This window comes from Pseudonaja textilis, chromosome 2, assembly GCF_049901715.1.
Source record: "Pseudonaja textilis isolate UNSWEBS1 chromosome 2, rPseTex1.2, whole genome shotgun sequence".
NCBI classification, from domain to species: Eukaryota; Metazoa; Chordata; class Lepidosauria; order Squamata; family Elapidae; genus Pseudonaja; species Pseudonaja textilis.
The window spans coordinates 237,053,180-237,069,577 of NC_141991.1; the positions used below are offsets into that span (position 1 = coordinate 237,053,180).

Consider the following 16,398-nt stretch of genomic DNA (forward strand, 5'->3'; position numbering starts at 1 on the left):
CTGTTAACTTCTGTGGGGTTTCCATTTAAATGCTTGCGTGGAAGAACCACCTATATGCCCACAATGTAGTCCTGAGAGAATAGTCTACCTTCCACTAAGGATCTTTTTGGCAACAGCCCTTCCTGAAGAAATGAGCATGGAAGACTGGACCACTGTCCCATCCAGTTTTGAAAGGACACTTTCTCCCCCTCTTCCTCATTTGAGACACTAATTTGTGGACTTGTGTGTCAGAATGGAACTGAACCTCCAGCTGGAGGAAGTAGCAATATCCTTGCACATTTCACAATTAAGCTTTTTAACTTTGTGCATTTGATATGTTTAGTTATTAAAATTAATGTTTTGTATTGCACCTTGTTATATTGGACTGAGACCATAATAAAGATTTGATGGATTGATCAATGTACTCTTACAAATATTACATTGGTTCATGAAATGGGTCAGTTCTTGGGTAGGAAAACTTCATAATAACTGAGAAGTAAAAATATTCAAGAAGAAAACAAGCACTAATCGTTTCTATATTGCAGCCAAGGAAGCTATAAAATTATTCAAACTTGACTGAAAGAAGAATTCGTTGTTACAGTACCTTTAACAACCAGACGGCAATGATCTCCTCTGGAATTATTTACTAACGAAATTAATTTTTTCTTACCAGATGTAATGAGATCACTGGATTGGTTTTTCCCATACTTCTTCCACTGAAAATCACACAAGTGATGTGTGGGCTGGTTGCACCACTCAACAACATACTGACTGAACTTGCTTTGAGGCTTCCAAGAAATATAAATTTTATGTTCTGTATTGTTTTCTGTAGTCTCTTCACTATAATGCACTTTACCTTAAAAACATGCAACAATTTTTAGGCATTAGCATGAAAATCTTTAAATGTCATTCATAATATTTATCTTTCTTTCACACAGCTTTTTGGAGAGACCTGTATAAAAATGCAAATGTTCTGTTGATCCTCCAACAATATTTGTCAACCTTTGGTGAACATGCATTCTCATTTACCAGGCAATGTTATGGGGTCAGTCCAGAAAAAAATGTTTGAACTGTAATTAAGTGGAACAAACCCTAGATATAAATATAATAAAATAAAACAGTATAATCAGTTACTTTGTTTTCTGCTGGCAGAGAAAAGACTCTTACATTTCACTATGTGCTGCTTCCCTGTTTGTTTTAAGAATTCAAACCAACCAACCACATTGTAACTCTCAGTGTTTTATCATTCAGCTGAATCTGAGTGAAAAGCCCATCCCCATTCACATGGAAGTATAACCTATGAAATTAAATGGGATTTGTTTCTTGATAAGATTACAACGTCAACTCTGTAGCACAGACCCTGGAACTTCTCTGGGTTTGTGGAAAATGAAATGAACAATATAGAGTTTTAAAAGAAAAAAATACGTGTACAAATGTTTCAATTTGCAGCAAGCAAATTGCTAAACATTTTATATTTTCATGTAAAATGAAACCTTTTCAAAACATTTCCATCATTTAACGACCCCATAATCTCTTGCGGGGTGGACTCTGGGTAACTGAATGGGTCTAACAGAGTGTTTTAATGGCTGGATGCCCTTCCTGTCACCAATGCAGAGCTTTGTTCTGCGGATATATTCTCAGTGGGCCCAGATATTTGCCTCTACCAAGGATCAAACTCACAGCCTCCTGACTGAGAGGTGGGAGCGCCACCTCTAGGCCATCACACCACTCAAACATTTTACGCTGCTATACAGTGGGTAAAAAAAAAAATGTCATGTTCAAAGAGCAGCAGAGTATAAATTGTCATATAAAGGCTAAAATCCCAAACATTCAGTCAAACCAAAGATCATAAGTTCAATAAGAAAGCCAATTTGGTCTAATGGTTAAGGTACCAGGCTAGAAAACAGAAGACTATGAGTTCCAGTCCAGTCTTAGTCATGAAAACCAGCTGGGTGGCTTTTAGCCACCCACTCTATCTTCAGCCCAATTCACCTCAGAGGGCTGTTGTTATGGGGAAAATAAGAGGAAGAAGGAACATTAGAGGAACATTAAAATAAATAAATGAGTAATTAATACAATAGTAGAATCATGGAACTTAATAAAAAAAAACTCTGGAGTTGTGATATTTCACATTGCTTTCTGGTTCAGGAAAAGGGGATTCCTTGAAGTAACATGTTTAAATGAACACACCATTTTTATCAGTTGCTGGGATGATGATCACAGAGGGAGAGGATATAGATGCTCTGTTCTGTGCCCAAACAAGGATTTTGTATGAATTGTGGCCAAGAGAAATTGTGTAGTTCTGTGATGCAGAAACTGAGTCATTGTGTTGCTGGGCAGAAGGGTCCTCTAAATTTTCCCAGGATAGCAGATATTTTTGGATCTTTCCATTAGCACGAAATTCTGAGGATTCCTATGGACAGGAAACCAAAATTCTCTCAAAAAACATTTCTCATCAATGCGCCTTTCTATAATAGTTTCAAATTGTTTTTCGTTACAGACATTATTTTCTCGCTTTGTGAGCATACAACAAAAAGCCACATCCCTTCTACAATGGCTTATAGAATATAGATATCTTTAGACATCCTTATACTCAAGGCTTGGGTCTACAAAGAGAGCAGGATTTGATGCTATTCTTTCATACACCCTGAATGGATCCTGATTTATTTACTGTATTTATTGTGTATGGATAACAGAGTAAGTTATACGGTACGTCAAGCAAGTAGGTAAACTATACATGATTTTGCTGGACACGTTCATGACAGAGGAAACAGTTTCCTCATTTGCTTATTTCTTTTAATACAAAAGACTTAGCACCCTCAGCTGTCTTTAATGGTGAGGGATCGATCCATTAACAATGAAAATGCTGTTCTTCTGTTTTGCAGAATGTATCACACGGTAATTTACTGTAGAAAAAAAAATCTCACAACCAAAGAAATATTATTCAATATGTGCAAAGTTTGTTGTACACTATCCCACATAATTCTACTTTTCAAATATTATTGCTGTTTCATATTTATTTTTGTGAAAAGCAGAATATTTTCTTAATCATTCAAAATGTTATCATCCTGTATGCACTTTTCTATGACCACAAGGCATTTATCATTACTAGGGAATGTTGCCCATAACCAAGGCTGATGACATTCTTTGTCTTTCTGAAAAGGATTATATGGAAGCCATAATGGACCAAATCCAAGATGGATGGATGAAGTCAATATTTATGGACCATCTGTTGTCCGTTTTCAGTCTATTATCTTATTCATTGCTTGTTTCTTACAATTCTTGTTATCCTTCTGTACTCAGCACAGGAATAGTGTGATGTGTATTCATTTATATACGTTTCTACATGTCCTATCAGTTTTACATGTATGGCCAGACTTACCCTCCAGAATACAGTTACATTACGTTGCTCCAAGCCTGAGTTAATATATCTCCAGACATCAAGCAGTCCTGATGGAGCTAAAAACCAAAGCATATAACACATTATGGAAGCAGGCTCAATGATCAGATAGTATAATTATATAAATACACCGTTATATTAATAGGATCTTCTACACTTTCACAAGTCACAAACACCTTAAGATGGACACCTGCATTCTTTGACAGTGCTTACAAAATGTTCATCCTTTCTTACTTTAATGGTCTTTGTAAAAGAGCGGATGGCTATTCTTGAAATAAGAATAGAGGATATAAATTCACAATATGGTATTAATACTGTAAATATCCAATTGAGTGCAGGTAAGAACAGACTCTCTCATTTGTGAGTAGAAAAGTGGCCTTTATTTACATTCTAGGATCAGTTATCTATTCACAAAGAGAAAAAGAGATCACATTCTCAAATAATAAGTTATTCCTATTCCCCCCCAAAAAGAGGATTAACCATGAAAGGGTTCATACTAAAAGAAAGTTTTGAAAACTGAATAGCAATAACTGCTGAGCAAAATGTGCCATCCTTCTAGAGATTTCTTTTTCCCTCCATTCAATTGTGCCTGATTTTTGGCTCTAAAAGTCCGTACAATCTTCTTGGCAAGGGTTAGGGTTTCAGAAGTGGTTTGCCATTGCATCCGTCCTAGAGCTGAGAGTGAATGACTGGCTCAACTCACCCAGCTGGCTTTTGCCTAAGGCGGGGCTAGAACTCAGAGTCTCCTGGTTTCTAGCCTGATGCCTTAACCCAAAGGCCTTCAAAGTTGGCAAGTTTAAGACTTGTGGACTTCAACTCCCAGAATTCCTGAGAGGAATTCTCATTCTGGAAGTTGAAGTCTACAAGTCTTAAAGCTGTCAAGTTTGAAGACCCCTGCCTTAACCACTAAACCAAACTGACTTTCTTCTGGAGACTCCAGGAGATAAATAAGCAAGTAAAAGAGGCATAATGAGGTCAGGCACTAGCCTGGGTAAAGTGGACCTACACAGTGAGCTCAATTTTCCCATCAGAAAGTGACATATATTCTAGCACTGGAGTGTTGTTATATCTCTTTCATTAACATAGAAGGCAGAGCATTAAAACCAGCAACCAGAAGGTTCTTCAGTGAGACAACTCTGAGATATTATTTAAGTATCTAATCTGGAAGCTTGTGGGAAGTCATTAGCTCTTAAGATTCTTCAGGACAAAATGAAGTCCCCCTAACTTCACTCTTAGCAGGCTAATTTACATATTATTGAATTTCTGGAAGAAAATTGAGAAAGATTATAGGGCTGCTCTTATGGTAGCTCTAATACTGGAAATACTGGATGATGATAGCCATAGGAAAAAAATAACTTCATCCTTGAAGTTATGACTATCAGATCAATCCTCCGATCACGTATTCACAATTTGAGTACTTGGCAACCGGCTCACATTTACAACAGTTGAAATTTCTTGTAGTTGCAATTTTGCAATCACAATTTGCAACCTTGCCAGCTGTCTTCCAACAAGCAAAGTCAACTGGGGAAGCTGGATTCATTTAACAACCACACGATTCACTTAACAACACGATTTGCTACAGTAAAATGGTCGTAAAATCGGGTCCAGTCATGGGATGATTTGCTTAATGACCACATTGCTTAGCAACTGAAATTCCAATCCCAGTTGTGGTCTTAATTCAAGGATTTCCTGTGTAGGCTTGATTGGGTAGCCAATGTCTAGAATTACTGAATTTATGGAGTCCAGTTTACTTGCTAGTAGGTGAATTGGCCAGGGAATAGTTGAAGTTAATTTCAATAAAAATATTGATTCTTAAAAAAAAAAAAACACTCCACCACTCAGATTTGCAAAATTTGGCAAGATTACATATCTGAATATAACTGAGTGGCTATATGTATGACAATTGAATCAAGATATACTTTCCTTGACTTCTGAAAAGCAATAGTATTTGTTGTTTTTTCCAAAAAAATTATTGATTTTTAAAAAACAAACATAAACAAACAAAACACAAAACATAAAACATAAACATGTTTTATGAAAACATAAAACATCTTTTTTGAAAGCAGCTTGATCCCGGGTTACATCTTTTCGTACAGACATAAATTCAAGTTCATGCTCACTTTTATATACCATTCCATATCTTATTACCATTTTACATTTTCTATATAACTTCTCCCCTCTTCTAACACTCTTAATTCTATTTTATTTATTTCATCTCAATTTAAATCATTATACTTATATCCTTTGTCTGTCCTGTTTCAGCTGTCTATTATTTTTTCTCATTAACACAAAATTCCTCCTGTAATCGCTGATTGGAGTATGACGCCTTTATATCTTTCCCCTAAGTTTATAACACTTAATATAATACATAACTTTCATTCGGATTCTGCTTAGTACATTCTAAAGCTACACACTATATTTTAAGAAAAGAAGAAATTATAAATATATAATATAATTAAAACAACAATCCATACCAATTCAACTCTATCGTTAAAATATTCATTTAAATCTTAAACTGAAAAGCAATAGTTTTGACTAAACTCTTTACTTATTATTTATGTCTTATATTTAAACTTAGTACCTGCCCAATGTATTAGCTCGCACTCTTTCAATCCTTTGTCTGTGCTAGCTGGAGATAATGGAACTTGTAGTTCCAAGTACTTGGAGGACACTAGACAGGGAAGAAGACAAAACTCTAGGTTCCACATCCTTCTATCTTCTAACGCTGCACCATAGAAAGTATTTTAACTTACTGCACCTGTGTATGGTTTGCCAATTGCACAGATAGGACAGCACTCCAGAGGGTTACTGTCATTGCCCAGAAGATCATCGGTTGCCCTCTCCCCTCTTTGGAAGAGTTTTATAGTTCCCGCTGCCTTAAGACAGTTCAAAACATTCTCAAAGATCCATCTCATCCTGGGCACCCTTTTTTTGAACTATTACCCTCTGGCAGATGGTACAGAACAATAAAAACAAGGACAAATAGGCTGAAAAACAGCTTTTATCCCAGGGCAGTAACTCTGTTGAATTCTACTGTATAAGCACAATATTAATGCAATATCAGGAGTTTTCAATTCAATGTGAAGGATATGTGGTTGTGTTTATTTTCATAGTCATAATGCACGCTGAAGATGGTATTTAATTTCATTGTACGAAGTGCAATGACAATAAAGTAAACTAAACTTTAAACTTTTCTTCCACAACAGAATGCTCACCAGCTTCAATGGTCTCAGCAGATATACTCTCTGTCCATTTACTCCATTTCCAGAAGGGGCTGACATCTGCAGCACAGCGTACTCTAAATATATAGTTTGTGGCAGGTTGCAGTCCACCCAGTTGAAAGTGGAAATGGGAATCGGAATTGGACTGCACTGTGATATTGTACTGCAAAATACAAAGAGTAAACCTGTTAAGAGGCCAAATACTATCTTTCTCTGGGATAATTGTTTTTCTGAAATGTAACTACAAATGTTAGTATCTAATAAATTTTGACCGATCCCCAAAAAGCTAAGCAGGGTCAGATCTGCTTTGGGTTTGTACTTGAGTCCATCAGAAAATCAAGAACCATAGGTTACACTGAAAAATCTAAACAACAAATAATGAAAGGCAGCAATTGCAAGCCACATCTATATTGCCTCTGAGAAACCTACACAGACATATCTACGTAGCCACCAAGACTGGAATTTGATCTGAAGGAATTGTTTTCATTATTTTAATTGTTTTTTAAAAAATTCCTATCCACCCTTCCAATCAACTTAAACTCTAAAAGGTTTAATTTACACATTGATTCCCAATGTTTGTCTCATTCTTTGGAACAGATCTGGGGGACTGCAGACAGGGAACATTAAATTCATCAAAAATGTCTGGGCCACTAAGAGGACACCACTGTACATAACCTACTATTTGTTGGCTTTCTAAAGGATGGCATTTAGCAATAGCACTTAGACTTGTATACCGCTTCACAGTGCTTTACAGCCCTCTCTAAGCAATTTACACAATCAGCAAATTGCCCCCAACAATCTGGGTCTTCAGATAATGGATTTACTGTTTATGATAGGGTGAACTGTGCCATGATTGAGATTTGGGTTGGAGGGTGTCTAAACATTAGAGTTTTGGCTGTTTTGCAATTGTAACGTAGAAAATAAAAAGGGTTTTGAATTAAATAAGGCACATGTAAACAACCACATCTGACTTCTTATGCAGGATTTATAACAGGATGGGAAGAGTTGCTATTACTTTATATAGATGCTTCTCACCTTATTCTCGCCAATATTGATCTGGCATAGCAATGATAGGCTTGCATTTATTGGTTTTATCTGCCAAGATAACTGAATGAAAGTAGCATTTCGATAATCCACTGATGGTTTACCAATAATTACAGGACAAACTGGTTGAAAAGAAAAAAATGAAGGAATATGAGGATCCAGAAAAAAAAGTAAATCAACACCTTGGGCCATAAAATCAGATAGATAAATCAATCAATCAATCCAAAATTGCTTTATCATCTCTGGACATCCCTTCCCTGTCATGAAAGATCTTCAGGCATAAAAACGATTCCAACCATCTATCAGGCATTATCTTTTTCTTCTACTTTCTCCACTTCAGCTTAGTTTGCTTTTATTCCAGAGTTGTTTTCTCTTCCCTTTCATTCCCATCAGTGAAGTGTGCCCAATTTTCCAATGCAGTGGTTGCAGTTCTCGAAGACAAGAAAGAAGGACACACACACACAAAAAGGTTTCTTTTCTTCCTGCCGAAATGAGGAAGGTAATCAATAATTTCCCTGGCATGATGGGGCTCAATGGAATGTGTCAAACCTTAGCCAAATAAATCCAATCTACATTCCAAGTTGTGAATGCTTGTAACTTGAGCCTTCTGGGTGACGAGAATCATCACGAAGAGTGAAAGGCAACAGGAACAAATCCTGCTAAAGGAATCCCCAAAGCTGAATTTATAATAGCTTAAAGTAAATCAGGAGGAGAAAAGCAACAGGAGCAGCCCAACAGACTAGAAATTCTGAATTGCTTAAATTACTCAATGGCATCTTTGTAGGTAAGGGTTCCAGCAGGCAAGGCCTTGCACACAATACAACACAACACAAGCCCGGAGTGAGATTCTACAGGTTCTCCACCTATTTGCTAGAACCGCTTGTTAACATTCTAAGCAGTTCAGAGAACCGGTTGTTAGAAGAAATTACTGGCCTAATCCTGTAAGGAAGGCAGGAAAGAAACATTCCTTAGTTGCTTACAGAAACTGCCTCTCCGTTAACTCTTATTACATTCTTGGCAAGACTAGACTTATCTCAGGAACTTCTCTGGAGTTTTTTTTTCTTCCTTTACTTTGCTTGTGTAATGTACAATGTACATTTTTTCAGCACTGAAAAAAAAGTGACTTATGACCATTTTTCACACTTACAACTGCATCCCCACAGTCATGAGAGGCCAGGCGAGGAGATGCGTGCCTCGAGTTGGCCACACCCAGCCAGTCACATGACCACCAAGCCATGACCACCAACTAAGCCACACCCACAGAACCGGTTGTTAAAAAATTTATATCCCACCCCTGCACAAGCCCCATCCGTTTTGAACATGCTATGTATAAAAAGGGGCATCATGACATTATGCCTGTTTTGACCTGATTTGTGGAAATCACTGATTCTTTCCCAATGTCATATTCTCCAGATGTGTTATAAATACAATTGCAAAACTTTAACATGTTGGTCATCAGATTAGACAAGAATGGGCTAAGAATGTTTCTTTGCCAGGTTCTCATTTGTTCTGCTTTTCTCAACTTATTTATCAGTAAGGAAACAACAGGAGAATAAATCACATATTCTGGCAATTACAACTTCTCCAGATCTTTGTGGGATAGCCAGTTCTATTTGTAAGGACCAATTCACAACATTAATTTTTATTTGACATTTTTACCCAGTTGCAGCATGCAAAACTATTTCATGCTCTTAGATTGTAACAATAGGATGAAATACAAAAATTAGTAAGAAAATCAACCCTTACCTACGTACATTACATTAAAACTAAGCTGCTCATGTTTCTGTCCAAGGCAATTTCTGGAGGTTAACATTACATTGTATAGGAATTGGTCATCCCGCTTGAATGAACAACTCGTTTCATTCTTTGTACTACAATATGTTTTTGTAGAAGAGCTTTCAAAAAATAGCATGGGAGAGAAAAAAGACAGTATTTATTCAATTTGCAGACCAAAATAATACATTAAAGAAATTGTATTTATTCAAGATTTATTCTGAACCAAGATTTATCTCTAAGCCACTATAAATTTCATTATATCTATTTTAGTAGAGGCATACAATAACCTTAAGCAAAATGTCAAAGGTTTCCTCCATTCAAGTTAAATATGCAAATAGCTGGTTTGTTTTAACTTTCTGATAGTCACCAACCTTTTTTTATCCAAGACAGATTTTGTCTCCTGGCATCAAGGTCTTCAACATCCCCAAACATTCTTTTCAAAGATAGCCCCCTAAATCCTGATACAACTACTCTAAGCCCCTCCCTATTATCCTTTGGACTGACTTTGTCTGATTGAGAATACTTACACATCAGACAGAATAAACTCCATTGGACAGTGTTTCTCCGAGTGCTCAGTTTTATCTACATGTCCAGGATCCCAAGTACATGTAATATTAATCATGTCTTCGGTTTCACAGCTTAGCTTTTGGGGTTTATCAGGCTGACCTATTAAGACAAGTTCAGATTCCTATGTTATTTTCTTATATATTTCATCTATACAATTCCTTACCCAACAAGTCAATTTGTTCATCTCGTTTCCCCTCTTCCCCCACTACCACTACCACAAGAAAGATTATCAATACAAGCATTGGGAACAGATAGTGAATCTTGCTCCATCTTTGGCATCTTTGTCACCTTTATTCAAGGATGTTTCCAATAACCATAGTGATAAATATTATAGAGCTCTGCAGTTTGTCTGTTTTAATATAAATTTTATCAGGAATTCAGAACAGCATACAGAGTGCTTCTTCATCTTGTCTTTATCCAGAATGTCAGACACAAGCAACCTGAGTCACTTATAGCTAATGTCAGCAACTACATCATCTACCACCTATGCTACAAGAATATCACCAGACTGTTTGCCTTCCCCTGGTAATAACCAGATAAACTTTCATAGATCTTGGGGGATGACAATCAGGCTTATGCCACCAGCAGCTGCATAATGACTCCGAGCTGAGTCCTCACTTGACCCCTCCTTCCATCCTAGCAGGCACAACAAGAACTTGGGAAATTGGTTGGTCTGAGAGACTGGCACAAATTGACCTTCTGAGTTTCTGAGCTCAGGCCAGAACAGTGGTGGCTAACCTTTTCGTCATCGTGTGCCAAAACTGATAATGTGCGTGTGTGTGTATACGCATATGTGCCTGCACCAATGCAATGAACGTGTGACTCCCCCATGCCCCTGTGCATATGTGCATGATCTCACACTTTCCCTACCCCCGCGCCCTTGTGCATGCACCCCGCCCCCTGCACATGTGTGGCAGATACCCAACAATCAGCTGGCTGGTGGGAGCCATGCGCTGGGGCAACGGCACGCATGCCATAGGTTCATCATCACAGGGCTAGAACTTGAGTCTTCCTGCTCTGATTATATTATTTCCTCTCAAGAAAGTCACATATTCATCTCCTAATCAATGTTATATATGTCCTAGACTATCTACAATTATCCATATGGGTTCAGTGTTAGGAATCTGTCCACCAATTAGTTGGGTTGGCAATATATAAACCAACAATGTATGTTTGTAGCTTTAAGACAAAATCACTATTGATTTATACTATATTCTGATTGGTTGATTATATTGCAAATTAAGAGGGAGCTAGATATCATAGCTTGCTCTCTCTGACATTTTCGATCTCTGACATTCTGATTCTCTGACATTCTATTGCTATCTAAAGTTCCTTGTTGTATTTATGCTGTGCTTATACTTTGATATTTTTGTTTACTATAAATGACAAAGGCAACTGGTAAGAAGACTTTGTAATTGAATATTCTTTGGACTGTAAAACGTATATGACCTGGACCGTTTATTGGACTGTGCTATTTCTTAAAGTAAACTTAAACTCAATTTAGTGTATCTGTGTGTGGCTGAATAATTATGCATAACTACTCTCATAAACGTTTCCATGTGCATATCCTTGTTACTGAAGGGTTATTCTGTACATATCATAACACACAGCAAAGGAGAACTTTTGGTTATATGCGTCCTTCTTTCCTGGTCTTTTTCCCTTTGGGGAAAGTGAGAGAATTATCATTGATTTGTGGAGAGCAAGAAGAAAAGTCCTTTGCAGCTGCAACATCTGGTTAACTATTGCTGACCCTTGCAAAATCTAATAGGTTTAGCCCTTATTAGTGATGGATGGGAGAACACATGAAAATCCTAGGATAATAGAGTAGATTGAGAAGTAAAAAAAAAAACAGAAGGCAGCAGTGAGTAACCACTTTTCTACTGTTACTAAGGAAAGGGCATAATTAGGAGCGTTCATCCCCAACTCAAGGAAGGCTGCTACCTAAAAGTGAGAGGAGTGTTAGAAAACTAGTAGAACAGAATGGCCATCCCATTCTATACATGTCCCATTGTTTTGTATGTAAAAGGATCACAACTGCAGTATCCTGGTATTGATTCCCTAAATTTAAAGATAAGGATATCCCAGAGGTGGTATTCAACAGGTTCTGACCAGTTCTGGAGAACCGATAGCGGAAATTTTGAGTAGTTCAGAGAACTGGGAAATACCACCTCTGACTGGCCCTGCCCCCATCTATTCTCTGCCTCCCAAGTCCCAGCTGATGGGCTGGGTCTTCTTTTGTAGCCCTGCACAGGAGAAAGGGGCTGGAAGGCAGGTTAGTGGGGAAGGAATGGGATTTTGCAGTAACCTTCCCACTGAAGTGGGGAGGGAATGGAGATTTTACAGTATCCTTCCCCTGCCACGCCCACCAAGCCTTGCCCACCAAGGCAAGCCATGCCCACAGAACTGGTAGTAAAAAAGTTTGAATCCCACCCTGGGAGATGCCTCATTATAGCCTGTCCTTTATTTGAAGACCAGCCCTTTGGACAAACTGGGGTTATCACTTCTTTTGATAGAGGCATAGATAGATAGCACTTCTTGTGATAGAAGGAGATGAAGGAAAGGGCACACAAATTGTGATCTTCCCAGCCCTTCCTAAAGTAGCCTCCTGCACCATCCTCAGCAATGGAAGTCCATTCAGGTTGCTAATCCTAAGTGTTTCTACCTCTATGGAATAGGAAGAAGCAGTGTCCCTTTGCCTGGGACTGTTGCTACCTTTATTTTGGGAAATGGGATCTCTTAGCTCTTTCTGGGCCAGATGAAATGGAAGAAAGGGGTTTTAGGTGGGTCCAAGAACCACAGAAGTAGCTGGACTAGGGGGGTACACATCACCCATTCAGATAGACTTGAACAACTCTATGCATGCATAATTATTTTATGTATCTTTCTTCCAACCTGCTATTTATTGGCAGCAGGGAACTGATGATCATTAGATCATCAAGCAGCTGGAATCAACTGGATTACATTTGCTTCCAAAAGCAGCCACAGGAAATTAATGAAAAATCCCTTTTGGCAAGCAAAAAAACCCCCAAACCCTGGTGTATGTGTGTGTGTGTTTTCTAGAGCTATCCATAGTCCAAGCACACTTTAGGGCATGAAATCTTTCAGTATTCAGAAAATTCAGCAAAATCTCAAGCAGTTCTAGTTCAAATAATCCTGTTCTCTCCAGCAAAAGAGAGCAACATGAGATCTCCTAATGTTACTAGATTGTAACTTCCATAATCTCTGATCACTGGCCATGTTGGCTGGGATTACTGTTAAGTGAAGTCCAGGCCCTTTGCAACACCCCAAGAAGGTCCATAAAAGTAAAGGTAAAGGTTCCCCTTGCACATATGTGCTAGTTGTTTCCAGTTCTAGGGGGTGGTGCTCATCTCTGTTACAAAGCCAAAGAGCCAGCACTGTCTGAAGATGTCTCCGTGGACATGTGGCCGGAATGACTAAATGCCAAAGGCGCACGGAGTGTTGTTACCTTCCCACAAAGTGGTCTCTATTTTTCTACAGTATTTTTTATGTTGCTTTTGAACTGCTAGGTCGGCAGAAGGTGGACCAAGTAATGGGAGCTCACTCCGTTACGTGGTGCTAGGGATTCAATCCACCGAACTGCCAACCTTTCTGATCGACAAGCTCAGCATCTTAGCCACTGAGCCACCACGTCCCTTTTATAATGTCCATAGTGACAAGCAATAAGACTGAAAATTTCTGCTTACTGGTGAGGTAGAGATACACGGATCTGGGTTTGCCGCTAAAATTACAAGTGAGTTGAAAGCGATGGGGGAATGAAAATTCAGACTTTTCAGTAAAAAATACTCGTTGATGATTTGTCTTCCGATGGTTCCGGTAAAATGTCAGACTATTTACATATTCATTTTTCTTCGCAATGCAGCAATATGTGATGTTGGAACCTTGCTCAAATACTTTTCCATCAGGAAAGATGTAATATTTTTCATTGCTGAGAACATCTGGGCCTGCACAAAAATGACAGAGAAAAAGAAGATTGCATTTTCTTCATTTAATTATTTTATTGTTCAAAGGGATCTTTTGGACAATTTTCCTTAGAAAAATGAAAAATCTCCATTTGAGCAAAGTGCCATAATCTTCACTTGGCATTCCGGCAGTTGCCAGTCCCAGAACACCTGGAAGGGACCAGGTTGGAGAAAGCTGCCATAGAGCTAGTTGCCATTATTTGTTCTCCATATGGCCAACTGGGAGACTAAGTTGAGAGGTGGATGAACTATTTGAGGCAGAGGACGTTCATGGCAGAAATAAGACTCAAACTGCAGATATATGTATGCTATGCTACTTATCAAACCAGGAAGAAGGACTTTTGCGCTATCTTTGACCAAATGCTGTTATGTCTAGGCCCCCAACCTTTTGGGCATCAGGGATGTAGAAGAGGTTTTTCTGTGGACTGAGGGGGCGTGGTTTTGTGTGAAGCCCACATCACATGGATGGGGCTTCAATTGTTTGCACGGCCCGATTTCTGGCACGTGGTACACCGGTGCTGGTCCATGAACTGGGGGTTGGGGCCCTTGGTCTAGGTTATTGTATGAGGATGCTGAACTGCAGCATCATGCATGAGGATCAGCTGAACTGCAGACACAGTAGCATGTACGCAGACTTACAACCCAGGAGTTCTCCATGAGAGGAGAATTCTGATCAGCCCCATGTTCCTTTTCAAGCAGAACATAAACAACACTTGATTGATTTTTTTATTATCCCAGAATACAGGTAGGTGGATTCTAGTTGAATGCTACGGGGAAAAACCTGATGGTTTCCCTATGCCCAGAATAGATGATTTATGAAATCCATTAAATAAGCCTAATCACTCATCTACCTTACGTTTAAGGATGGACTATGGGCAAATAAATGCCCCTGAAGAAAATCTCCCAGGAGAAAACAGCTTTTGCGATACTTTAAGAACTGTTGCAGCTTATTAAAATGCTCGTTGTTCTCAAGGGGCATTTCCAAACCTTCAGAAGCTGATGTTTTAGCAGGGGGAGTGGGGCATCAAATTGCTCAATGTCACCCTATATCACGGGTATCAAACTTGCAGCATCATGTGGCCATCACATGATGTATTGCGACGTTTTTCCCTTTGCAGAGCTGGGGCGGGGGTGGCCTAAACATGATGCATCCGGCCCACAGGCCACCAGTTTGATACCTCTGTCCTAAGTCCCTTCCTGATAAAAATAAGGTAATTATTTGTGAAGAGTCCCAAAGGGGCTTTTTCAAGAAGTAACTGGACTTCGTTTTTCTTTGAAGATGTTTTGCTTCTCATTCAAGAAGATTCTTCAGCTCTGACTGGATAGTGGGGACTGGAAGGATTTATATTCTTTGCAGACAGCTGGTCATTTGCATTCTTTACACTACTCAGGTGACCCTGAGGACACAGATAAACCTCCAAATGGCCTCAACTCCTCTCTAAAAGAATGCAAATGACCAACTGTCTGCAAGGAATATAAATCCTTTAATTCTCCACCATCCAGTCAGAGCTGAAGGAGCTTCTTGGATGAGAAGTGAAACGTCTTCAAGGAAAAACCAGAAAGTTCAGTTGTCTCTTGAAAAAAGCAGCTCTGGGATAACCACAACCTGGATAACTGAGAATCTCCATAGACATATTTATGAAGAGCAACAAAAAACAGGAACAGAAATTCAAGTTAGAGAAGCTGCACAATGCAGCACATCATGCTTTTCCCTGGTAATTGGACTTTACCATCTGCTGCTACCCAATCACTCCAGTTACTCCAAATTTGAGAAGATGCCACTTTGCTCCTTATTCTGGCTTCATGCGTTGCACACTGCAAGGGTACCTCAGAGGTAAAACTCCACTGTTGTCTTGATTTATTGAGAACTGCTGTATAATTCACCTAAAAGTATACCATAAGAGAAGCTAATTAAAAAAGGAACCCAAACCAATGAGACAATAAATTTTGGCTCTTTTGATTTCACTATTTCTGTAAAAGAACAAAAGTCTGGTTACTGTACACGTGAATAAAGATACGCTGGAGAACCTTGCTAGAAACTAGAATTTCTAGCATGGCTGCTCCAGCATTAAAGAAGAACTAACTCCTGATCAGAATGTGTCCCTTTCTGTGTTTTCAGAATTCAGTCAAGATGGGGTTTGCTCACTGGGCATCTGAGGTATAAGGGTATGCATTTTTTTTATGATGGTTCCTGGATGCTATGAATTTTATGAGTACAATCTTGGATTCCTGGTGTAAAATTTTACATACTGGAATACTCACTGACTTTGGCTAGAGTGGCAGATAAAACTGGCAAAACAAACAAACAAACAAACAAACAAATACACACACACACACACACACACACATACATACATACATAAATAGCTGATGGATGAGATGGATGGACAGACCGACTGACAGATGTAGCAAAATTCAGAACCATTTGGGT

The 16,398-nt window shown here is 38.7% G+C and overlaps 1 protein-coding gene across 6 annotated transcripts in view; it reads right to left on the reverse strand.

The window, feature by feature from the left end:
- Window positions 1-16,398, reverse strand: part of OSMR (oncostatin M receptor) — a 51,259-nt gene that overhangs the window by 13,393 nt on the left and 21,468 nt on the right. For all 6 annotated transcript variants that reach the window (XM_087927365.1, XM_087927363.1, XM_026715913.2 and 3 more), the window contains 9 exons: window positions 15,698-15,851; window positions 13,692-13,949; window positions 9,948-10,086; window positions 9,391-9,539; window positions 7,636-7,766; window positions 6,595-6,763; window positions 3,362-3,438; window positions 2,170-2,392; window positions 650-835 (listed from right to left, as the gene is read on the reverse strand). In XM_087927365.1, the coding sequence (XP_087783491.1) occupies window positions 650-835; window positions 2,170-2,392; window positions 3,362-3,438; window positions 6,595-6,763; window positions 7,636-7,766; window positions 9,391-9,539; window positions 9,948-10,086; window positions 13,692-13,949; window positions 15,698-15,851 (1,486 nt within the window). The remainder of the gene's footprint in view (window positions 1-649; window positions 836-2,169; window positions 2,393-3,361; window positions 3,439-6,594; window positions 6,764-7,635; window positions 7,767-9,390; window positions 9,540-9,947; window positions 10,087-13,691; window positions 13,950-15,697; window positions 15,852-16,398) is intronic.